Here is a 26,123-nt window from a genome sequence, read left to right on the forward strand (position 1 = left end):
CCTTTCAAGTTTAGACACAATCTTTGGCAGGAGCCACATCTTGCACACTTGTGGACTGTTTTTAAGTGCATGTGCACATAATTTAGTATGGATGCAGTGACAGTGGAATAAAAGTTCCTTATACCAGTTTAGCTTATTTCCTTTCCCATATGGACAAACTGCGTCCACATTACGTGACTTGTACTGCTTTAACTGTATCAGTATGGTTAAAGTGTTACAGTTTGTTTGTGTAGATAAGTCCAAAGCCTCAGTTGCATATCTGTGTGCCTAACTCTTGAGATACACAGTACTTGTAAATCTGTTCTTAAATATTTGTCACAACTTAGACTTAAAAATAAATGCATTAGCATCTGTAATATAATTGGAGATATACCAATATCCTAGAACTGGAAGGGACCTTGAAAGGCCAAGGAGTCCAGCCCCATGCCTTCACTGGCAGGACCAAGTACTGATTTTTGCCCCAGATCCCTAAGTGGCCCCCTCAAGGATTGAACTCACAACCCTGGGTTTAGCAGGCCAATGCTCTAACCACTGAGCTGTCTTTCCCTCCCACCCCCATCTCAGGCATTCTTCTTTACTTTGTATTTTTTGTGCTTAGCTTCCAAAACAGTTGAGGAAAGGGAATTTATGGTTCTTCGCTGTGGTCTGTCAAGCACTTACAGCCTAGAGAGCTGGCTCTCCTTTTTTCTAGCTGCTTCCACAGTGTCCACACAAATAATTTGAACTATTTATACTGCTATGCTGGATCCTAAACTGGCTAACCCCTCAGGAAAGAGTTTAATCTCATTATAGGCAGCTTAAGGAAAACTTTGACTCAATGCTAGTGGCTACATGATAAGTGGGGAATAAGAAGTCGGCCTAGCTGCTTTTGCCATTGGCCTGTGCTGTACAGAAAGAGGAAACAGGTGGTGCTCTCCATGACGAGTGGAACTAGATTTGCTACCAACCGTCAGGAGAGGACAGAACAGAGAACAGAATAAGAGGAAAATAGAAACTGTATTTCCCTCAATTTTCCACAGTCTTTAAACACTTGCATCTGAAAGCATAATAATCTGTTTAATTTTATCGCTGTTGCTTTAGACCTCAAAGATACTGGATTTAATTCAGGAAGTTGTTGTTGTGATTTATGCAAATATGATCGGTGCTCTTCCCTGCCACAGCCACCACCACTCGTCTTCAAAGAACATATGTGTTGCAGTTTAAAACAATATAATCCTGCAAGTATCTACAACAATCTGCAACTAAAATTAAGATTACAAAGTAATTTACTCATTGGCTGTCCAGGGTTTGCAAATTCTGAGGTTGTTTATAAGGATTACCGTGTCAAAGCCATTTGCAGTTTGTAATTGCAGATACTGAGGACTATAATCTTGGAAATATCACTAACACCTCAAAAATCAGTTGTTCAAAGGGAAGAACTCTGGATTTAAAGAGAAATTACAAATCTTGCTTTTGCAAGAAACTCATGTTCAATGTAGTTATTGCACATCTACAAGTAAGTATATAATCCACTGTAAACCCACATCTATTTTAAACTTGCAGTCAATTTCCTTTAATTTGCAGGCTCAAAAAAAGGTGGTGGGAAGGGAAGATAAGGACTTCTTGAACTATAAGAAAGAATCTTAGAAGCTAATTTATGCAAAACTTTTTACTAATTGCTTATCCTGAGGGGGCTTGAGGACCAGGTCAAGGCATCTACACGGTAGTTGGAAGACATTACACTTTTGCATGGATATATTTCCAGAAAACAGACTTAGTTAAAATTATATTGGTTAACTTCATATTGGACTAATCTGCAGTGTGGCAGGAGTTGACCACAACAGCTGTTTGTGTCACAACTTATTTAGTATGCCTTTAATATCTCTAATTTTTTTCCTGCTAGCTTTGGATCTTTCAATGTCTGTTCCCTCTTCAGTTTATTCATCTTTTCTGTCTTTGGGCTGAAGTTTACTATCCTTGTTCTTATCTCAGGGATGCACAGGGAAAGATTAACTAAAAATTACCACCTGACCTATTCAGTCATGCATAAACACAGTCATTGTACTTAAAGGAAACCTGGATGCTTTTGTGCTAATGACCTGGCATATACAGTTCTTAGTGCAGACCATTTGTGGGGGATGGTAGTGAAGGAATTGATTGAGTAATGAAATTATATGATAACATTAAATTCTGAAAATCTTCATTGCGGGAGTTATGCTGTGTCATCAAGACACTGAATCTTTTTTTAAAGTAGTTAATCACAGAGGTGGTGTACAAATGTCCACTAGGATCAGAAAACAGGATGTAAAATTTGAGAGGTTGTTTTTTTTAAGTGCTGACTCCTTAGGTGTAATTCTGATTAAGTACTGATGTAGCCCTCAGTGATGTGAGGAAAGTGCTGTGACAGAGTTCCTTCTCTACCTTGGTGGGTCCTGCACTTATTGGCAGACTTGCTCACCTCAGTGATCTTCCCCACAGCCTGGGTCAACTCCTCCTGTGTCTGATCAGGAGTTAGGAGGAACCCAGGCCCACCCTCTACTCCAGGTTCCAGCCCAGGGCCCTGTGGATTGCAGCTGTCTATAGTACTTCCTGTAAGAGCTACACCTCCCTGGGCTACTTCCCCATGGCCTCCTCCAAACACCTTCTTTATCCTCACCACAGGATCTTCCTACTGCTGTCTGATAACACTTGTACTCCTTAGTCCTCCAGCATCACACTCACACTCTCTCTTCCTCTCCTCTGGCTCCTCCCTGCCTGACTGGAGTGAGCTCCTTTTTAAACCCAGGTGCCCTGATTAGCCTGCCTTGATTGGCTGTAGGTATTCTAATCAGCTTGTCTGCCTGAATTGGTTCTAGCAGGTTCCTGATTACTCTAGTGCAGCCCCTGCTCTGGTCACTCAGGGAACAGAAAACTACTCAGCCAGTGACCAGTATATTTGCCCTCTACCAGACCCCTGTACCCCACTGGCCTGGGTCTGTCACAGTGCATAATCACATAAGATACAGGGCCTGTAGTCAATTAATTGGTATTATTCTTGCATAGTGTGAGAAGATGCTGTTGAAACTCAGATCCTGTTTACAGTAGGAAAATGACCCACAGCAGTTCAAATTTCAGTAATGGATCTTCAGTCCCCTTGTCCTTTGTGCATCACCAACAAAAATTGGCTTAAACTAGATTGGAAGAATATTAAAAAAAGGTTATTCAGGCTCATCTATGCTTGCAGCCAAACAATTTTCCTTCCCAGTTGAGGAAAGTATATTCCACAGTAGAAATCTTTTGTAATCTATGGTTCACTTCCTTGTATAGACAAGGTCTTACTAATGCAGGTGACCAAACTTGGAAACTGGGGTCTTGGTTAACTGGTTAATTTTGAAGGAAACCTCAATACCCAGCTCAGCAACATGCTTGCTCTGACTCACTTGACTCTTCGTGTGTGTGTGTTAGATCTTGTGGATGGATGGAGGCACTTTTGCTGTGGAGAGGTCAGACATTTACTTACATGTGGTTAATTATAGCTGTGTTTTAAGTTCTGGTATAAACTAGAAAAATTTTGTGCTTTTGTTAGGATGTGGGTGGAAGTCATCACAAAGTGTCTATTTCTCCTGTCGTCCATGTCCGAGGACTCTGCGAATCAGTTGTAGAAGCGGACCTTGTGGAGGCTCTTGAAAAATTTGGAACCATATGGTATGTTGACAGTAGTAAAACCATATCTCTGGTGGCTCAAGGCAGGTTGGGAGCTTTGGTGGTAAAAGAGCTTTGAGAAAAAAGCTAAATGATCTGCAAGACTTGCAGTGGGATCCCTAATCTCAAAATGGCCATTTTTATCAATAATTAAGTCGGTAGCACAGGAATACTGAACTTCTTGGCAATGTCTCTAACTGCAGGTATTGTACTTTCTATACACAAGATGGCTAATCAAATAAAGTCTTGTTGTTGTACGTGCAACGCTGCATGTCTGCAGTCAGACTTTCAATAGTTAACTATAAGAATAGTTATGCTAGAGTTGTAGGTTTCTTGCACTCTGATACTGTGTCAAAGTGTGATCTCTTTTTGCTATTTTCACTTGATCATCCCTGACCTTTTACTAGCTACAATTTAAAAACATTTGTATTGGAAATAAAATCTTCAGCTAGTTACAGTTCTAGCAGGGCTAGTATATATTATTCATATCAGCTAGTTGTGAACATTACAAGCTTTAGTAGACTAATATTTAACTCTTTATATTCTGAAAACACTACTTGTTGCTTATCTAACTTACTGATAAATTGTTTAACTTTTTTGTACAAATGTACTTTATAGTTACATGATTTGATATAGGAAATGGAATGAAACTTACTAACTTATGAAGGGAGACCAGATGTCTTATGCTAGGGAATTTAAAAAAAAAAATTAACATTGCTTGTCATAAATGGAACAATCTTAAGAAAAAGCCTATCAGGAGAACTTACTCTGTTTTTTTTCTACTGACCAGCTATGTCATGATGATGCCATTTAAACGCCAGGCTTTGGTGGAATTTGAAAACATAGAAAGTGCCAAGAAGTGTGTGACATTTGCCGCAGATGAGCCAGTGTATATTGCTGGACAACAAGCTTTTTTCAACTATTCTACAAGCAAAAGGATCACTCGGCCAGGGAACACAGATGATCCATCAGGTGGAAACAAAGTTCTCCTATTATCAATTCAAAATCCTCTCTACCCAATTACAGTGGTATGTTTCTTTTAAAAATTTTTTAAAACCTTTCAATTTCACTTCCAGTGTGTACTCCTTATTGTTATAATTATGTAATGTATTTACGTGAATCAGAAGAATTATGGGTATCCATTTAAGCTGTTTAATATGCAGTCAGTTTTGGTGTATTTTTTGTTACAACAGTGAATTCAAGTGAAGCATGTACATATCAGACTTCTCCAGAGATGCAACTAGTATTCAGCATGCATCCATTTGTATGAAGGTACAGTTTATAAGACCCTGTGCTATATATCCAAAACATCGGTTATGCTCGCAGAAAGTAAATCTGATTTACAGGTTTGACTAAATGGAGTCAGGAGTATTTGGCACGCCTTTTTAATGGATTTTTTTCATTGTTAACCTTGCCCTTGTCCCCTAAAACTAGCTGCTTCTTGCTTGTGTGCTCATAAAACTTGCTAGCATTTAATATGTTCTAAGCACATAGTACATTTTTAGTAATATTTGCTTAAGACAACTATTAATATTCTATCAGAGCAAGTTATTATGAGCAGAAAATAGTCCAGCAGAACTCTCTCAATCACAAATATTCTTAACGGCTTAAAAGCTGAATGGCATTCCCTTTGCTATAGCAATACGTTTGGAATGTCTTTCAGAAAGTATGTAGCAACTTATAATATTTCAAAATCCTGACCACTGAACCCTTCAGAGATTGCATAACACCTCTGAAGCAAGATAGGATGAGCACAGCTATTACGCAATATCTTTTGAAGACTTCTGTGTTGTCAGCTCTACACTTAACCCTAGCAGGCAGTCTACTAAAATCATAAGAGTGGCTACACTGGGTCAGATCAATGGTCCACCTAGCCCAGTATCCTGTCTTCTGAGAGCGGCCAATGCCAGGTGCTTCAGAAGCAATCATCGAGTGATCCATCGATGATTACTAAAACTTAATTTAAAAGTTACAACTACTTGGACACACATCAGACATTTATATTCAGGTGTATTCTAAAAAAAATCACACTTTCTCTTTATTCCCATTACAGGGCATGAGAACCTGGAGTCTTGACCATGGGTGTTATCTCACTATTTAACTGGCTTATTTTCTAGCCATCACTTGGTTAGAAACCAAGGCAATAGATTGTCTGGGTTTTATGATGTCACAATTTGTCATTGCATAAAACATTCCTCTTTACTTTTTAATATTTTGACACGTTGCATATTGCACTGGCCTGGGTACAACTTCTCATGCAAAGAGTAGTGGAAATACAAGACACCCTCTTATTTGTATCTTTCCACTTTCTGGAGATGAAATTCAAGTCCTTTTCATCATTCATCACTACTGTCAAAGGTTGGGGCTGAAAATGGGGCTTTTATAAATTATGAATTAAACTTTGAATGCCATATGCTATAGCACTACAAAAACATAATTTTTGCAGTCAGAGGCTTTCTCTGCATTCAATGAAAGGACAGGCGCGCCACCTGCAAATACTTCGGTTTGGGTGAATAAATTTATTATTAGTATTATCATAGTGCCTAGGAGCCCTATTCATGGACCAGGACCCCAGACCCATTGTGCTACGTGCTGTACAAACAGAACAAAAATATAGTCCATGACCCAAGAGCTTACGATCCAAGTATAAAACAAGAGACTACAGAGAGGGGAGTACAAGGAAACAGTGACTCTGTATTAATCAGCATGATGGGCAGAGGACTCAGCACATGAACAGCCTAGCCATGGTCAAGGTTTTTATGGGCATCACATCAGAGGAGAGTTTTGAAGGAGGATGATGAGTTAATTTTGCCGATGTTTGTAGGGAGCTCCTCCTGGACGTTTGGGGCAGCATGGGAGAAAGCATGAAGGTGCTTGTTTGAAAATTTAACAAGAGGGGCTGATCAGTAATGGAAGTTGACATCTTGACAGCAAATGAGAGATGATAAAGTGGTAGGGATAGACTGTAAAGGGCGTTGAAAGTAAAGGCAAAGCAGTTTGTTTGATGTGATAGGGAAGAAGGAGCCAGTGGAGGGATGGCACAATCAAAACGATGGCTAGGAAAACCTTTGCAGCAGTATTCTGAAAGGGCTAGGTTTCATTTGTCAAGGCCAGAGAGACGGAAGTCGAGATGAGAGTTTTAGCTGTGTGAATGGATAAGTAAGGCCTTATTTTAGAGATGAAATGCATAAAGAACTGGCATGAATGAGACAGGCTGGATGTGAGGACCTAGAGAGAAGTCTGTGTTGAAGATGAGGCACAGGTTATAGGCCTGAGGGGCAGGCCGGGATAGTGGTGGTGTCCACAGTGATTGAGAAAGGAGGGAGTGGGGAGGGCATTTGTGAGTGGAATTAGGAGCTCAGTGTTAGCCATGTTGAGTTTAAACTGATGTCTGAGTCTCCATTAGGAGGTATTAGAAAGTCAGACTGAGATGAAATTGTAGGCCGTAGTTTGCTCACCCCGGCATAGAGAGAAAGGAGTTCTCCTTTTGTGGCCTGAGCTATATCCTGGAGTGAAGCCTAATACTTGTGTGAATGCTTCCTTTAGTGAGTCTTAAACTGTATTGGTGAACCCTTTCACACAGCATGCCTCTGAGTGCGACACTCCCTCCCCCTTATAAATTAAAAACAGGGATTTTTAATTTAATTTAATCTTAATTTAATTTAATGTGGGTGTGAGACCGACAGCTCATGACCTACACGTAATAACCTCGTGACGCCCTGTGGGTTCACAATCCCCAGTTTGAGAACCCCTGGTTAAGAGGTTATGTATTTTAGAAATTGAAAACAGACAATCTTCCTTTGAGGGAGTTGACTGTTCTTGATTGTGATACAGCAACATAAGGAAAAATCATCATCTTTTAAGGTTAACATTTCTTAATATACGTATAAAGTAGCTATAATTTGATAAATAACTGGATTTATCCTTCTTTGAGCTTTAAATGCAGATATGGTGAAATTTACTCCACGAACACATGCAATATACCTTGAAGTCCTGTAGAACACTTGTGAATCTTCATAAAAATGTCAAACTTGAAATGTCTCTCTAAAATAGCTTTTCTTCTTCATTTATAGGATGTCTTGTATACTGTGTGCAACCCTGTTGGGAAAGTGCAACGTATTGTTATATTCAAGAGAAATGGAATACAAGCAATGGTTGAATATCCTTTTATTAATACTCATATTTGTATGTTCTCAGCTGCAGATGAGACTTAAGCATGCATATATCAATAAGATTTTAGATTAGTCTTGAGCTCTACAAATTTGAGAATTATTAGATTCGAGATGCTTTGTCATTTCCAGTGTATGCAGCAGATAAATCTGCACCAATATATTGCCACTTTTAAATCCCATATTTGTTCATTTGTTTTTATATTTTGTGCTAAAAGTAACTCCTAAGATGAATGTTACAGGCTAATCATTTTTGTGCATTTGGGAGCACATTGTGTAAAGTCAGTTTCATGGTTTTTCCCCATTAAAAAGATGCTGCAAATTGTATGGTCTGTTGTGCTGGGTGCTGCTGAATTTAGGCTGTCTGGCACAGCCGACCATTGAATACAGGGATCAAGGAGGGAGGCGACACCTTGACATAAGCCATCCTCTAGATCTCTGCAGGCATTTTGTATGTTCTTATGCTAGTCTCCAGAGAACTAAAAATCTCAAAATATGTAAAGAATATGAATTTCTCCCCCATGTATTGAGCCTAGCATATTGAAGGGACACTTGTCTTGCAGGCTGTCTTCTCTACCACTGGACAATGAAGTTAAAGCAAATTTCTCTTTAATCTCAGGCCACAAATACAGTGTCTGTTGTCAAAAATGTCCCTTTGGGGTCTCTTGTATGTTCATATACAAACACAATGTTTAACTAAAATCCAAACACAAGAAGTCTTTTAAACTTCTTTTCCCTGATTCAGTGGTAGAATTTTTTTTTGAAAGGGACAGACTACTCAAATCTTTCCCTTTTTATATCCTCAGTTCCTTCCATGCTAGGGTGATCGAGTTCACGTTTGTCCAGACCCAACCTTCCAGGTCTGGTTTTAGTAGTACTAAGAGGAGATACCAACTCCAGCCGCCTTGTTCAAGGGTTTAGTTTGAACCTTGTCCCTGATTCCCATGGCACAGTCATTCGCAATATTTGTCAGTAACGTGCTACATCCACATACTCTGATTTAGTGTGTAGTAAGCCTTAAGTTTTAGGCTAGCCTACACAAACATTTAGTTTGCAGCAAGCTGGGTTGTGAATCTACCCTGCAGTAGCCTGTCATAGACTGCTTGTCTGTGTGAACCCTGCTGACATGCATTAACAAACTGTTAAGATGCATAAGCAGGGTCCACAAGGGACAGTTGATGTGTGGCAGGGTAGATTCACCCTTAGCTTGCCATAAATTAATGTTCATGAATACAAGCTCTTAGAATAGAGGTGGGCAAACTACGGCCCATGGGCCATATCCGGTCCATTGAGGCTTTGGATCCGGCCTGCAGGATTGTCAGCCCCGCACCACTCACAGAAGCAGTTGGCACCACAGCCCCTGGGAAGGGGAAGGTGAGACAGAGGGCTCCGCACGCTGCTCGCTTGCAGGCCCCCTGCAGCTCCCATTGGCCAGGAACGGGGAACCGCAGCCAATGGGAGCTTCGGGGGAGGTACCCACAGGCAAGGGCAGCACCCAGAGCCCACTGCCCCCCGCACCCCAGGGCAGCAGGGAGCTTGCCCTAGCCCTGCTGCCATTCCGGAGCCGCTCCAGGTAAGTGACGCTGGGCCAGAGCCCGCACTCCAAACCCCTCTTACACCCTGTGCCCTGAGCCCCCACCCCTGTGCCCTGAGCTCCCTGCTGCACCCCTCCTGCACTCCACCCCCTGCCCTGAGCCCACTCCTGCACCTCACCCCCTTCCTGCATCCCAACCCTTTGCCCTGAGCCTCTCCTGCACACCACATTCCCTCCTGCACCCCAACCCCCTGCCTCAGCCCTACGTTCATGGCCCTGTATGCAATTTCCCCATCCAGATGTGGCTTTCATGCCAAAAATTTGCCCACCCCTGTCTTAGAATATCAGATGAAGTGACCACTTCCATTTTCACTCTGAGCTGTAGGTTGTCCACCATTTAGAAGTTGGATACGCTCTCAGCATGGAGAGACCTGTGTGAATAAACTGAGACTTTCACTGAACCTGCATAGACTGTAAGCAGAATGAATCTATTCTTAATTCATGAAACCGCTCAACCTGGGCTGCATACACTTCAAAGGCAGGTACCATATGGCTCAGGCCGCATCTGAGAACTTGAATTGCCAGTGCTTTTCAGCAGTTTTAAACAAGTGTGTCTGTTTAGATCTCTCACTTATTCCTAACAACGTAACTGTAGGTTGCTTTAAAATGTCTTGGATTGCTTCATTATTATGGAGGGGGAAAAACACATCTTTATTTAAAAACAAAAAAATCCTTAACAAGATTTACATTTGAATCAGTTCTCTGTGCTCAGAAGGCTAAAGCAGCACTCAATGGAGCAGATATATATGCAGGATGCTGTACACTAAAAATTGAATATGCAAGGGTAATGCTCAGATCTTCTCTATTAACTATTTTACTGATGAAGTGCATAAGTTCAAGACTTACCCCCTGTGTTTAAATTTTAACAGCCAACTCGACTTAATGTCATTAGAAACGACAATGATAGTTGGGACTACACTAAACCGTATCTGGGCAGACGAGGTAGGTTTTTTATATGTTATAGCTGTAAGTGTTTGACTATGCTAATGACACTACTTTATACATGGTTAGCTTGTGTAATGCAATAGTCATTTCAAACAAGGCGTTGCTGATGAAGGCTGTCTTGCAAAGGCCAACCCGTAATCCAGGAAAAAAGTAACATTGAACATTAGTGCCCCCTACTGGTGTACAATGAGCTATTTAGTTCAACAAGGAGCCCACACATGCAAGCATGTTCGCAGTACAAGGACTTGCATTTCTCCAAGCAGCTCTCACTCTTTGGAGGAGAGGAAACTGATACAGACTATTCCTTACAAACTACAAACTTGCACACTGCTTCTCTATGGAAAGGACTTTTTCCCCTATGTTGGACAAGGCATTAAGAAGGATAGAGGACTCCAGCAGGCTGACTCTACACTTCATCATGCACTACATCGGCATCAGCAAAAAGCCCTCTGAAAAAACTCAGACTTGCAGTTCACCTTGTCTGCATACTACATGCACCACCACCACAAGTTTTTAAAGGAGGACACTTAAAGTACTTCAAATTTGCATGGGATGAATACCATGATAGACTGTACCCATTCTGTTCAAGTTTTTATGTATATTGGTCTTATTTCCCTAATTACAATTGCAACATTTAAGAACCTCCATAAAACGGTAAATCCCAAATTTCTTGTTGATCTCATCTACATTGTTGTAATACTCTTATTTTATTCCTTGCTGTATTTAAGACAACTTCAGTCAGTCTTTCCAGTGTAAATTGTCTCATAGTAAGTAAACTGAAGGATTTATCTGTAGTTAACTGGGATTAATAATACAATATTAAACAAGCTTCCTCAGGTATATTAAATTTAAGTATTTGAAGCAAGGAGGTGCACATGTGGTGCATGTGTAACATGTCTCTTAGGTTCTTAACTGTGAAAACTAGTCAGAGCTTACCGCTTTATAGTGAACTAAAAATGTAAAAGACAAATTGCTGTGTAGCCTGACTTCTGTAAAGTATTTAAAGTATTCTCTTTTTGTAACTGTTCAGTGACTTGTATACAATAATAGTTTTTCTATAATGTAATCTTTAGAAATCTAGGAGTGCATAACATGGAGGTGGAAACATAACATGTCTAACCAAGGTAGAGTATCTTCAAAGTCTTAAATATGAAAGCAGGGGCTTTGACTTCTCTCTGAGATGCACTCTCAAACTTACATTTTTGTAGAAATGTTGGGTGTTATCAGTAGTGGTTTGGCTTGTAAAACTGTTGTATGATTAAAAACGCAGGTTTTGGATTTTCAAAATGAAGTTCTTGTAAAAGGTTAACAAGGGAGCTACAGTATTGGTTGATGATAGAATTTCAATATTTGAACCATAATTCAGAAACTCACTCAAGTAGTCAGGAAATATTAAAGAAAATTAAAATTGTGAAAAATGTTTAGAAACTGACAGCAAAGAAACTGCACTAGTGAAAAAACCTGAAAGATTAAGTGGATTGTCAGTTTCTTAAACATTGCAATTTATATTACAACTGTTTTTATGGCATCTAGTCTCAAATTTGGCAACCTTTATTTCATGTAATTATGTTACAAACAGATATGACTGTATGGACCAGGGGCTTCTCCAGCAAATGAAGCAGTGGGAGATGAGAAGCTTCTCACCAGCATAACTCTGGTCTAAAAAATGCACAGATCTGTTTCTCACTCCTTTTTTCTTTTTATTTTCTTTTTTTTAGTTCATTTTCTTGACTATCTTTGTCATCTACATATTGACACTACATCCCTTCATACCATGTAAGAGGAAAGGGACTTAGATCTGTACTATCCAGCTGTCTCTTTGTAGTGTTGTTTTTCTCTTTCTGTTGCACACATCCCTTGATCCAGAAAGTAATATATAGGACAGTACACAAATAGGTGAACTCTACCTCCCTGAGCCAGTTTTTATCCAGTGAAGCAGGCATATAGAGCAGTTACAGCCCATAACCAGCAATTTTGATAAAGTAATCCTGGCAATTATCCCAGCACTTCCTCTCCATACTTCATGTAACATGCCAGCTGTTCCACATGCACTCTTCAGGCCATTCCTCTTCCTGAAGTTCTGATGGTGCTACATGATCTTTGAACTTGATATGCCCAGACTGCAAGATTCTAGCTTCAGCAAACAAGATCTTATCCCCAGAGAACTTCATTCTGAGGCTTGGCTTGTCACTGTGTACTCCACAGCAATAAAAGTTCTCATGAGACATAGCATTTATTTCTTGGTTCCCTTGTAGGCTGAGGTACCCCCAGTCTCTTCTGAAATTCTCAGAAGACCTAAACTATTATTTCAAAGCTAGCTTCTTTCATTTCAGCTTCTCTAAGGAATACCTGCAGATATGAGGGGAATATATTCTTGGATTGCATGTATCCTGTCAGCAAGTGACTGGTTGAGGAGAGATGTCTTTTCCTTCTGGCCAGGGGACTGACCCCTTTCACGTTTGCCATTTACTATGAGACCAGTGCTTCACAGACATTCCCTCTATTAAAGATAGAACTCTTTAACAGCTAGCCACTGTACCAGTTAATCTGCATAGGTCCAAGAGAATAGAACCACAGGCTGGGATCTTACACCTAAATTTTCATCTCTGCTCTCTGAAAGGGGCTTTCTATAGGCCAAAGTGCTGTGTGGGAGCATTCCTCATCCTCTCTTGATTTTTATTGACAAGGTAATCATCTAGCTAGGAACCTATCCTCAACATCTTAGGTGGAAATCACACAATTTCTCATCTCCCACTGTATGCTGTCATAGAGGTTAAGCTCAGCCGTTCAAATTACTTGGGAAAAACACTAATTGTAGTGGGCTTGGAGAGTCAATTTCCATCATTCAGTCATATTTAAATAGAATGATAATTACAGCAAACTTAAACATTTTACCACATCTTTGAATATGACACTTAAAGAAGTGGTTTATTAACAAAACACAGTGAGAAGTATTCTTTAAAATTAACTGCTGCTTACCAAAAGAGTACTTGGGAGTTCACATTTTTCCAGTACGCAGCAGTCACTAATTAGAAATGACCCTTTTGAAAATGGCGCACTGCTTCCATCCAGTAATGTTGACCCCTTGCTTAACTTTAGATTGTTATATAAAACAGGTTTGCTCAAAGGACTGTCTATTGTTGAAGTGCATTATTCTGACATTTTACAGCAATTAAAATATAACCTGTGATGCAGCATGAATAATGCAGTAATGTACAATCCTTTCAGCACTCCCACTAGGTGTTCATGTAAATATAGTGTACACATATGTAATGCTCTCTGTTTACTGATTGTGAAACCATGTAATACAGGTTGTTGTTGGCTTATGCTGAAACTTCTTGAAAGAAGCCCACTTTGAAAATGTGTTGCTGTTGAAGCTAATAGTAGGATTCAGGTACTGTCTTTCAAAAGTACTGTATTTAAAACTTGTTTTAAGACATGCATAGGTAAATCCTACTCTAAAATGTTTCCTATAGTATTGTGTGATGTTGCTTTAGGAAAAATTTCAAGTATTCCCATAAATTTAAAGTGTCTGTACCTTCTCTTTGCCAAAAAAAATCTCAACTTAAGTGAAATTTGTTATGCAGACAACCTCTTAATATTGGTGTCCTCTGACGACAGCTTGTGTTTAAAAACTGATTTGAATGGGTAATTTTTTAAGTTAACCATGAATCAAATTACTTTTTTCCCTTTTATTAGATGAAACTAATATCTTAATTTGAGAATTACTTGTACTTGTCTGTTTGTTAAAACTGCTTTTTTCCTGTATATTAGACAGAGGGAAGGGCCGCCAGAGGCAAGCCATTCTGGGAGAACACCCTTCATCATTTAGACATGATGGCTATGGTAAGTTGCATGGAGTGACAGGTGGTTCATGGCTTCTAGTTTTTTGTGTGGTGGAATTAGGTATTTATAGGTTACAGGGTTCTCAAACTTCATGGCACCGTGACCCTCTTCCGACAACAAAAATTACTTCACGACCCCCAGAGGGGGGACCAAAGCCTGAGCTGCCCAACCCCTGTTGCCCTAGGTCTGGGGCCAAAGCCTGAGCCTGTCCAAGCCCTGTTGCCCTGGGGCCGGGGGAGCCTGAGCCCCCCACTCTGGGCAGGGGTGTGGGGGACAAAGCTGAAGCTCACGGGTTTCAGCCCCAGGCAGGGGCCTGTAAGCTGACCCTGCCGCCCAGGGCTGAAGCCCTTGGTCTTTGGCTTCGGGCCCTGGGCAGTGGTATTTGGGCTTCAGTCCCAGGTCCCAACAAGTCTAAGCCAGCCCTGGTGACCCCTTTCAAAGGAGGTCCTGACCCACAGTGTGAGAACCACTGGCACTGAAGTATGATCTACATAATTTTAGACTTCTCTCAGCTTCTGCAGTTTGTCAGTATTGCTGTTGCACAGGTGCCAATGTCTATTCATGCTGCTTGTGATATGATGAAACCTGTAGTGTTTTGCACCCGTAACCCTTCTTTTTGCTTCACAGTTCAAATTTTTCCCCTTGGACAATATCCTCTGTAAGTTGCCACCACACTAGATGGTGACAAGGGAATAAATATCTGCACCAAGATTTTTTTTTCTAGACAGCACAGTACAACTTAATAACTGATACCTATGTACAGTGTTTGTAACCTGACATAGTTTCAGGGAAATCTTTGGAGCTTTTTGAGACTTGCATTCAAAGCTACTAGTTGCAGTTTTTATTTCCCTTCTAATTATCCATCTTGTCATTGTTTGTCTGCAGTTGGTAGTATATCATTAATAGCTGGGGGGAAGAGCTTTGGAATTATTGCTATCACTGTTACAAAGTTCAGTCAGCAAGTGACCTCAGTTCTATTAGGGCATCTAGTATTCTGTACCTCAACATATGCAGTCCATCTGCATCATCTTTAGTGGTCTGAAGGCAGAAATCTTGATAGGATTTCTGAAATGTTACATAAGTTTCACATGCAAGTTAAGTGTTTGTTTATTTTTTTTGGTCATCTTAATCCCCAGAAGTCAGTGCATTTCGTCTGTTTTCTCTTATGCAGATGTCTTGTGCAGTATAATACAGGTTAACTTTCTAACTTATTTTCTCCCAGCGACCGTCAAGCCTTGAATTCCCATTATTTCCATTTGCTCTTCTCTGTTAGGGTGAGAAAAGAAGAGACCAAACATGCCCACCCAATTTAGCTGAGTCCCCTTTCTCCTCTCAAAGAAAATTTTCCCATCCTTGGAAAACACAGTCCTCTTTCTGCTAAGTTCATATGTGATTTTTGAACATTTTGCTCCTCTGGTTGCTGCTCTCAGTGGGCCAGACTGCAGGGTAGGCTCCTTGTATCATATCTCCTGCCTGAGAGAAAACTAAACTGTTCAGACTTAGGCCATATCTGCACTACAAACGTTTATAAAGCCACCCTACTATATCACTTGTGTGCATGCAAACTTGGATCCTTGCGTTGGCACTGCACTTATTAGGAGTGCTTGTGGCATTGCACAGTGCAATGCACCGTGAGTTGGTATCCCGTTGTGCAGCTCGCCATCTCCAGCACACTGACTTTGGGAACTTCTGGCAATGCATGGTGGGGCAGAAACAAGGTAGCAGGCGTGACTGGGAGCAAGGGGTCAACTTTCCAGCATGCAACTTTGTCATGATGTCATCTATGTCCCTGATTTTTCACCCCTTCTTAAAAATTCCCACAAATCCGTGTGGCCTTCCACTTCCTCCATCTCTGACAGAAGCATGGAGCCTGCACAGTGCAGCACTTTGTCATGAGCACTGCAAGCACAGGATGCACAATTCTCTGCTATTTGCAGAGTCACAAGAAGGAACTGAATCAGCAGGGAACAGGACAATTTCACAGAGGACAAGTTGCCGTGAGACATAGCTAGCAAGAACCAGTTCATGGAGCAGCTGCAGATAATGGAGTGCCACTTCTGGGCCCAGGAAAAAAACACTGACTGGTGGGATCACATCTTAATGCAGGTTTGGGATGCTGAGCAGTGGCTGCAGACCTTTTGAATGCGCAAAAGCCGTATTCCTAGATCTGTGTGCTGAGACTGCCCCAGCCCCTCCAGCACAAGGATGCCACCATGAGAGCTGCGCTGACAGTGGAGAAGCAAGTGGCAATTGGACTGTGGAAACTTACAATGTTAGATTGATACCAGTCAGTGGGAAATCATTTTGGAGTTGAAAAATCCACTGTGGGGGCCATTGTCAGGGAAGTCTGCAGGGCCCTTAATTGTCTTCTGCTATGCAAGTCTGCAGCTCTTGGCAATGTGCCACACATAGCGGGTGGATTTGCACCAACAGGGTCCCAAACTGCACTGGAGTGATAGAAGGCATAGACATCCCTGTTTTGGCCCCAGTCTACCCTGCTACAGAGTACATCAATAAAAAAGTCCATTTCTGTGTGGTTTTGCAAGCATTACTGGAGACGTTCACTGGAGACGTTCCACTGATGACAGTGTTGGCTGGTAAGGGAAGGTGCATGACACACATCTTTAAGAACACAGGACTGTTCAGAAAGCAATGTCACGGACATTCTTTCCTGACTGGCAGATTACCATTGCCAATATTGAAATGCTATTAACAATCCTGGGAGACCCACCTACCAGTTCCTCACTTGGCTCATGAAGCTGTACACCGGCCACTTTAACAGCACCAAGGAAAGATTCAACTACCAGCTCAGCAGGTGCAGAATGACAGTTGAATGTGCCTTTGGTAGACTGAAGGAACGCTGGCATTGCTTACTCACAAGATTGGCTCTCTGTGAGAAAAATATCCCAGTGTCATAACTGCCTGGTGTGTCCTGCATAATATCTGTGAGGCAAAGGGGGAAAAGTTGCTCCTGGGGTGGAGGGCAGAGGTGGAGCAGCTGTCTGCTGAGTTTGAATAGCTAGACACAAGGGCTATTAGAAGAGCTCAATGCAGAGATATACAGGTAGGGAGGCTTTGAAAGAGCACTTTAACAGTAAACCACAGTAATGTGTTTTGGTGTACTGTGATCTGCCTGCCCCTTCTGTTTTGGAGCTGTTTAGGAATTGTGTGGTATCTGGTGTACCTCTATGAATATAACGCTGTCAATGCACCTATTAATTTTGTGGTGTTTGCTATACATTTGTGATTATTACACTGTTTGTCACTGAGCCTCTGAGTTGTCTCACACTACAGTAACCCTGGGTGCTTTCAATACAACCAGCTATTCTGGAGCATGTGTGTGAAGTAGTCAAGAGGAATTATTTTCCAAACACTAGAATTGTACATAGTAATGAAAACACTGCAAAAGAAATTCTGTGCAAGTTAAAAGCAAATACATTTTAAAAAGTCATAAATTCATAGAACAGAGCTTAAGAAGGGGAAAACATTCATGTCTATTTTAGCTACAAGTGCAGAAACCGTGGCTCTCCCATGTCAGTAAATGTGAAGCTGTGGTTGTCCTTAATGTCCCCTGGTATGGAGTGGTAAGAGGTAGGGATGTGGCCTCTGATGCCATGTGGAATGCTGGAGGGGGCAGGGGAGGCACATGTATACTGAGGTGCTGTAATGGAGTTCTCCATGGACTGCAAAGGGAAGTGAACCCATGATTGTTGAACTTGTAGGTCCACAAGAGTATGCAGCATCTGTGTTTTGCTGACAGAGAAGCCCCATTATGTCCTGGTGCATCTCCCTGTCCTTTTCCTGCTTGGACTCCTGGGCCTTCCTCCTGCCTGCTCTTACCATCTCTCTACAGACTGCAGCATTCACCTGCCAGGCCCTCTGCTCACTGTCTGATGCAGCACTGGCTTGTAGGATCTTACTGAATATGTCATCCCAAGTCCTCATCTTTTTCCTCCTTATCTGGCTCAGGCATTCCTCAGATGTGGAGGGGGAACCCCTTAAGGCTGCAAGGCAGAAGCTACAGACTTTAAATGCACAAAGGTCATTGTCAGTATAGTCACAATGGAAAGTGAAAGTTAAGATTCAGAACTCCCTTCCCTTACTCCCCTGAAGTTTTAAACAAGATATGCTGATTGACATTTGATTCAGAATGCTTGTGCGTGGCACCACTCTGTGCCCCAGCCCTGGTGTGTAAGGCCTTCCAGGGGCAAGGGAAATGAGGGACTTGCTCAGTTGCAGGAAACTGAATATAGGGCCATGGGAGTGGCACCGTTTCCACAGGCAGTGGAGGTTTTCGCTGGCATCTCACTCCTGAGAGCGACAAAGGAACAGAGAGCGTAGCTGCTGCTTGGGTCCCCAAGCATTGCCCATATGCTGCTAGCCTGTTACTGCAACTGTGCCTGCCAAAGTTATCCCCAACAGATTCAGGGAAGTATCCTACTGCAGAGGAATAAATAAGGCTGCTATCCCTAGAACCCTTTGGGAGAGGATCACAGAGTACCTCCATGAAAGTTTCGTCGAGATCTGTCAGGAGGATTCAAGGGCCATCCCTGTGTGCGTAAACTGTTCCACATGACATCTCCTCAACTGTCTACCTCCCCCCAGCCTAACTGTGCAGGGGAATGAAAAGCAGATACCAACTTTGCCTTTTGTAATGCTCCCTCTTCTAGTACAAGTAGGTTTAATGAAAAGTCAGGAGTTGTGTCGAGTTGGAGGATGCCGTAAGTACATCAGTGTAGTGGGAAATACATTTACACACTTACCCGAGATTCCATCCCTTGAATCAAGGTCATCCATGCTCAACTGCCAGGACTGACTGGACTGCAGTGGAGTCCCAAACAGGTCCTGGCTTGCAGCATAGCTGAACCCACCAGTCACATGTCCCCACCCTCTGCTACCTCCTTGTCTTGGCTGTGATTCAGGCTCCTCACATGTATCCACAGTGGTCTATGGGGTGTTAGTGGGGTCTCCACCAAGTATGGTATCCAGCTCTCTGTAAAAGTGGCAAGTCTGCGGCTCGACACCGATCAACTGTTGGTTTCCCTGGCCTTCTGGTATGCCTGTCTCAGTTCCTTTACTTTCATGCAGTACTGCTGCCAACCTGTGTCATATCCCTTCTCTTGGAATCCCTAGGCAACCTGTTTATAGATGTCCACATTTCTATGGTCTGTAGCTGTGGCTGCACAGCTTCTAATCACAGGCCCAAAAGATTTAATATCTCTTGTGTATTCTAGCCAGGTGCCTCTGGAGCCAGCATGGTCAGCTGGGCAGTTGCACACAACAGTGGAGAGCAGCTAAGTGTGCCTGGACAATCAGGAATTTGCAGGGCTTCAAAGCGGGTGGGGAGAGCTTCTGGTCTCCAGGATGCCTGGGCAATGGAGTTCACAATTATGACCAGAGTGGTCAGTGTTGGACATTGCAGGACAGCTGCTAGAGGACAGTTGGGGTTGACCTAGGTAACAGTGTCTACACTCATACTACATTGACCTCGGTACATCAACCACAGCTCACCTCTGCTCAAGGAGGTGTATCACCCTAATGGGGTCCCTACATAAGTGGGAGATAAATTTAAGCATAGACACATGCACAACTAGATTGATATAAGCTGTCTTCCGTCAGCCTCACTTTGTAGTGTAGACCAGGCCTCAGAGGAATGGAGACCTCCCTAGCACCCTAAAGGAAACACTGTTGTTAAAGTCCCTACCAGCTAAAATGTGAATTAAAATGATTCACTGAAATACTTCAAGCATCTTTTTATAAGTGTTTTGTGTTAGTTCAGTAAAATGTGACCATTAAAACATTGATTTATGCAGTTTAGCCCACTGTGAAATTTGTCACATTGCTTCATGAAAAATGAGGTTTTACCCATAGTGAAAAACAAGGCGGCCTTTATTTGTATTAATGTAGAGCCTTAAATATGCATGTTGCTTATAAGTTAGTTGGAGAACTGTTTGAAGAAAGACACTCTTTCCCTGTGTTCCACATCTCCCCCCCAAAAAATTGAGTGCCCTGCCTCTGAACCATTCCAACCTTGCTTGGTCTCAAGCTAGAATTTCAAACTTTGATTTCCCTTTGTGGAGGCATGATGCTCTGCCAGTAGACTACTAAATTGGCCGGACAGCTTATTTAAGAGAACGTAACCTTTTCTTGTGGGGATTTTGTGTGTGCTGTGTTGGGAGAGGTGTGTTAAATGGGTCAGTAGTGGTAGAGGGAAACTACCTATTATGGTTCTGATGCTGCAGTTTGTGGTGGGCTGTTGTGCCTGCATCCAGCAAATTTCAGCATAGATTCATAGACTCTAGGACTGGAAGGGACCTCGAGAGGTCATCGAGTCCAGTCCCCTGCCCTCATGGCAGGACCAAGTACTGTCTAGACCATTCCTGACAGACATTTATCTAACCTACTCTTAAATATCTCCAGAGATGGAGATTCCACAACCTCCCTAGGCAATTTATTCCAGTGTTTAACTACCCTGACAGTTAGGAACTTTTTCCTAATGTCCAACCCAAATCTCCCTTGCTGCAGTTTAAGCCCATTGCTTCTTGTTGTATCATTAGAGGCTAAGGTGAACAAGTTTACTCCCTCCTCCTGATGACACCCTTTTAGATACCTGAAAACTGTTATCATGTCCCCTCTCAGTCTTCTCTTTTCCAAACTAAATAAACCCAATTCTTTCAGTCTTCTTTCATAGGTCATGTTCTCAAGACCTTTAATCATTCTTGTTGCTTTTCTCTGGACCCGCTCCAATTTCTCCACATCTTTCTTGAAATGCGGTGCCCAGAACTGGACACAATACTCCAGTTGAGGCCAAACCAGCGCAGAGTAGAGCGGAAGAATGACTTCTCGTGTCTTGTTTACAACACACCTGTTAATGCATCCCAGAATCATGGTTGCTTTTTTTGCAACAGTATCACACTGTTGACTCATATTAAGCTTGTGGTCCACTATGACCCCTAGATCTCTTTCTGCCATACTCCTTCCTAGACAGTCTCTTCCCATTCTGGATATGTGAAACTGATTGTTCCTTCCTAAGTGGAGCACTTTGCATTTATCTTTATTGAACTTCATCCGGTTTACCTCAGACCATTTCTCCAATTTGTCCAGATCATTTTGAATTTTGACGCTGTCCTCCAAAGCAGTTGCAATCCCTCACAGTTTGGTATCGTCTGCAAACTTAATAAGCGTACTTTCTATGCCAACATCTAAGTCATTGATGAAGGTATTGAACAGGGCCTGTCCCAAAATAGACCCCTGCAGAACCCCACTTGTTATACCTTTCCAGCAGGATTGGGAGCCATTAATAACTACTCTTGAGTACGGTTATCCAGCCAGTTATGCACCCACCTTATAGTAGCCTCATCTAAATTGTATTTGCCTAGTTTATCGATAAGGATATCATGCGAGACCGTATCAGATGCCTTACTAAAGTCTAGGTATACCACATCCACCGTTTCTCCTTTATCCACAAGACTCGTTATCCTATCAAAGAAAGCTATCAGATTGGTTTGACACGATTTGTTCTTTACAAATCCATGCTGGCTATTCCCTATCATCTTACCACCTTCCAAGTGTTTGCAGATGATTTCTTTAATTACTTGCTCCATTATCTTCTCTGGCACAGAAGTTAAACTAACTAGTCTGTAGTTTCCTGGGTTGTTTTTATTTCCCTTTTTATAGATGGGCGCTATATTTGCTCTTTTCCAGTCTTCTGGAATCTCTCCCATGACTTTCCAAAGATAATAGCTAGAGGCTCAGATACCTCCTCTATTAACTCCTTGAGTATTCTAGGATGCATTTCATCAGGCCCTGGTGACTTGCAGGCATCTAACTTTTCTAAGTGATTTTTAACTTGCTCTTTTTTAATTTTATCTTCTAAACCTACCTCCTTCCCATAAGCATTCACTATGTTAGACATTCCTTCAGACGTCTCAGTGAAGACCGAAACAAAGAAGTCATTAAGCATCTCTGCCATTTCCAAGTTTCCTGTTACTGTTTCTCCCTCCTCACTGAGCAATGGGCCTACCCTTTCCTTGGTCTTCCTCTTGCTTCTAATGTATTGATAAAAAGTCTTCTTGTTTCCCTTTATTCCCATAGCTGGTTTGAGCTCATTTTGTGCCTTTGCCTTTCTAATCTTGCCCCTGCATTCCTGTGTTGTTTGCCTATATTCATCCTTTGTAATCTGACCTAGTTTCCATTTTTTATGACTCCTTTTTATTTTGTAGGTCATGCAATTTCTCGTGGTTAAGCCAAGGTGGTCTTTTGCCACATTTTCTATCTCCTACCCATCGAAATAGCTTGCTTTTGGCCCCTTAATAGTGTCCCTTTGAAAAAGTGCTAACTCTCCTCAGTTGTTTTTCCTCTCAGTCTTGATTCTCATGGGACCTTACCTATCAGCTATCTGAGCTTACCAAAATCCACCTTCCTGAAATCCATTGTCTCTATTTTGCTGTACTCCCTTCTACCCTTCCTTAGAATTGCAAACTCTATGATTTCATGATCACTTTCACCCAAGCTTCCTTCTACTCTCAAATTCTCAGCGAGTTCCTCCCTATTTGTTAAAATCAAGTCTAGAACAGCTTCCCCCAAGTAGCTTTTTCAACCTTCTGAAATAAAAAGTTGTCTGCAATGCAGTCGAGGAACTTATTGGATAGTCTGTGCCCCGCGGTGTTATTTTCCGAACATACATCTGGATAGTTGAAGTCCCCCATCACCACCAAATCTTGGGCTTTGGATGATTTTGTTAGTTGTTTAAAAAAAGCCTCATCCACCTCTTCCACCTGGTTAGGTGGCCTGTAACAGACTCCTAGCACGACATCACCTTTGTTTTTTTACCCCTTTTATCCTAACCCAGAGACTCTCAACACTTCCGTCTCCTATGTCCATCTCCACCTCAGTCCAAGTGTGTACATTTTTAATATATAAGGCAACACCTCCTCCCTTTTTCCCCTGTCTTTCCTTCCTAAGCAAACTATACCCATCCACACCAACATTCCAATCATGTGTATTATCCCACCAAGTTTCAGTGATGCCAACAATGTCATAGTTGTATTTATTTGTTAGCACTTCCAGTTCTTCCTGCTTATTACCCATACTTCTCGCGTTTGTATATAGGCATCTAAGATACTGGTTTGATCTTGCCTCCCAGTTTTGCCCTGACCCTCCTTTCTCTCTGCCATTATAGCCCACGCTCCCTCTTGTTTCCAACCCATCTCCCAAGTCTTCATGTTCCCCACTTACCTGTGGGCTTTGCTCACCTGTCCCCATCGAACCTAGTTTAAAGCCCTCCTCACTAGGTTAGCCAGTCTGTGTGCAAATAGGGTCTTTCCCCTCCTCAAAAGGTGAACACCATCTCTGCCTAGCAGTCCTTCCTCGAATAGCATCCCGTGGTCGAGGAAGCCAGAGCTCTCCTGGCAACACCATCTTCGCAGCCAGGCATTCACCTCCATGATGCATCTGTCTCTGCCTGGGCCCCCACCTTTGACAGGAAGAATCAAAGAGAATACCACCTGCGCTCCAACTCCTTCACCCGTACTCCCAGAGCCCTGTAGTCACTCTTGATCCGCTCAGCGTCACACCTCACAGTATCATTTGTGCATCAAAGCCTACATGAGATGCAGTTGCTGGATTCAAAATATCAGGCTTGTCCTATAAGGGGCAAACACATTAACAAGTAACCTCTAAGAGTACTGTCATAACATTTCTTCCCAGATGTGGACCTTAGCGTCCAAAATATGGGTGTTAGCATGAAAACCTCCAAGCTTAGTTACCAGCTTGGACCTGGTAATTGCTGCCACCAGCCAGGAATTATACAGTGCCTAGCCTCACTGTGGTCTCCCCAAAACCTTCCCTGGGGGACCCCAAGACTCAGGTTCCTTGAGTCTCACAACAAAGGGGAATAAACCATTTCCCTTCCCCCTCCTCCCCTCCAGGTGTTCCCTCCCTGGGTTCCTGGAGAGATATACAGGAGCAAGCTCCGTGAATCTAAACAAAGGGATTCTACCCTCCCTGTTTCCAGTCCTGGAAACACAAGTACTGAGAGAGAGCTAATCTCTCTTCCCCCTCACCCAGAGGGTATGCCAAGTCAGGCTTAGTAAATCTAACACAAAGAGATTTTCCCCCTGACTTCTTCCTCCCACCAATTCCCTGGTGAGTTGCAGACTCAATTCCCTGGAGTCCCCACTAAAGAAAAACTCCAACAGGTCTTAAAAAGAAAGCTTTATATAAAAGAATGAAAAAGGACATGAAATATAGTCTCTGTGTTAAGGTGACAATATACAGGGTCAATTGCTTAAAAGAAAAAATGAATAAACAGCCTTATTCAAAAAGAATACAATTTAACACATTCCAGCATCTACACACGTGTAAATACAAAAAAACAATATAAACCTATTGTCTTACTATCCTTGTACTTACAACTTGGAAACAGAAGATTAGAAAGCCAGGAGATGGAAAAATCACTCTCAGAGCCGAGAGGGTCAGACTCAAGACAAAGGACTCACACTCAAAACTTCCCTCCACCCAGATTTGAAAAAGTCTTGTTTCCTGATTGGTCCTCTGGTCAGGTGTTTGGTTCCCTGGGTTAACCCTTTACAGGTAAACGAACATTAACCCTTAGCTATCTGTTTATGACAAGTACAATAACCAAAATTCTTATTAAAATATTCTTTTCAGTTTGTGCACTTGACAGCAGTTCTGCTGTTCCACTGATTTGTCAGCAGGGGAGAAACTAACTGAACATCGAAACTACTTAAACGTTGAGGAAGAACCCTTGAGGATGGAGAGGAGGAAAATAAATTGCATGATATGAATCTTTTTTTTAGTGAGAAAAAGGAATTCAATTAGTAAATTACAAAGAATTCTTAGTGGATAGTGTCCCTTTACATCAAGTATTTGTATAGTGGAGCATTAATATACTGTAAGTAAACGAGGATTATGCTGAGTAGTGTTTAACCTGGTCTCTGTCATTTCTGTAGGATCACATGGTCCTTTGTTACCCTTACCAAGCCGGTACCGAATGGGGTCTCGGGATACTCCAGAGCTTGTTGCTTACCCACTACCCCAGGCTTCCTCCTCTTACATGCATGGTGGAAATCCTTCTGGCTCAGTTGTCATGGTTAGTGGGTTGCATCAGCTAAAGATGAACTGTTCGAGGGTCTTCAACCTGTTCTGCTTGTACGGAAATATTGAAAAGGTAAAACATATTTTATTAGGAACTTGGAAGCTGCTACAAAACCCAACTCAGTCTATCTAATGTTGGAATTTAAGTGTTGCAAACAGTTTATTTTCTAGACATAGAGTTATTGATACCAGGGAAAACTTTAAGTTGGCACGTAACAACTTTCCAGAAGAACTTTCAAAATTCTTACAGTAGAGGTTTCCTTTGAACTTCATTGTCACTTATTCCTGAACTATTTTAGGTAAAATTTATGAAGACTATTCCAGGCACAGCATTGGTAGAAATGGGTGATGAGTATGCTGTAGAAAGAGCTGTCACACATCTCAACAATGTCAAGTTATTTGGGAAGAGGCTTAATGTCTGGTAAATATGCAATTTATTACTTGCAGTTCACTTTCAGGTGTGCTATGACTGCAAAATGTCAGCCCCCTATTGCTACGACGACTGGCTGACTTCACAAAAAATTTCAAATAATTCATTTGGAATAAGACTCTAAGGTGGTAAATAACAGTTACAAAATGGGGCATCAAAAAGGTTGTTGGATATTCAAGCTGTAATATTAGATATAAACCAGATGTACATGCACTATGCAATTTTTAACACTACAACACACACCTTGGTAAACATACTTGACTTAACATACAAAGGCAATAGCTAACTTTGACAGTCATTTAATGAAGTATTTTTTTATTGCCATATCTGTGAACCCTTCTCCAAGCATTAAACAAGGGAA

The 26,123-nt window shown here is 41.9% G+C and overlaps 1 protein-coding gene across 1 annotated transcript in view; it reads left to right on the forward strand.

Annotated features, from left to right (window-relative positions):
* The window catches only part of HNRNPLL (heterogeneous nuclear ribonucleoprotein L like), a 43,790-nt gene that overhangs the window by 10,168 nt on the left and 7,499 nt on the right, over positions 1-26,123 (forward strand). Inside the window, exons 2-9 of the mRNA XM_050951467.1 lie at positions 3,545-3,663; positions 4,451-4,688; positions 7,734-7,819; positions 10,111-10,207; positions 10,293-10,365; positions 14,143-14,214; positions 25,188-25,405; positions 25,632-25,753. Coding sequence (XP_050807424.1) covers positions 3,545-3,663; positions 4,451-4,688; positions 7,734-7,819; positions 10,111-10,207; positions 10,293-10,365; positions 14,143-14,214; positions 25,188-25,405; positions 25,632-25,753 — 1,025 coding nt within the window. The remainder of the gene's footprint in view (positions 1-3,544; positions 3,664-4,450; positions 4,689-7,733; positions 7,820-10,110; positions 10,208-10,292; positions 10,366-14,142; positions 14,215-25,187; positions 25,406-25,631; positions 25,754-26,123) is intronic.

Source organism: Gopherus flavomarginatus, chromosome 4, assembly GCF_025201925.1.
Source record: "Gopherus flavomarginatus isolate rGopFla2 chromosome 4, rGopFla2.mat.asm, whole genome shotgun sequence".
NCBI classification, from domain to species: Eukaryota; Metazoa; Chordata; order Testudines; family Testudinidae; genus Gopherus; species Gopherus flavomarginatus.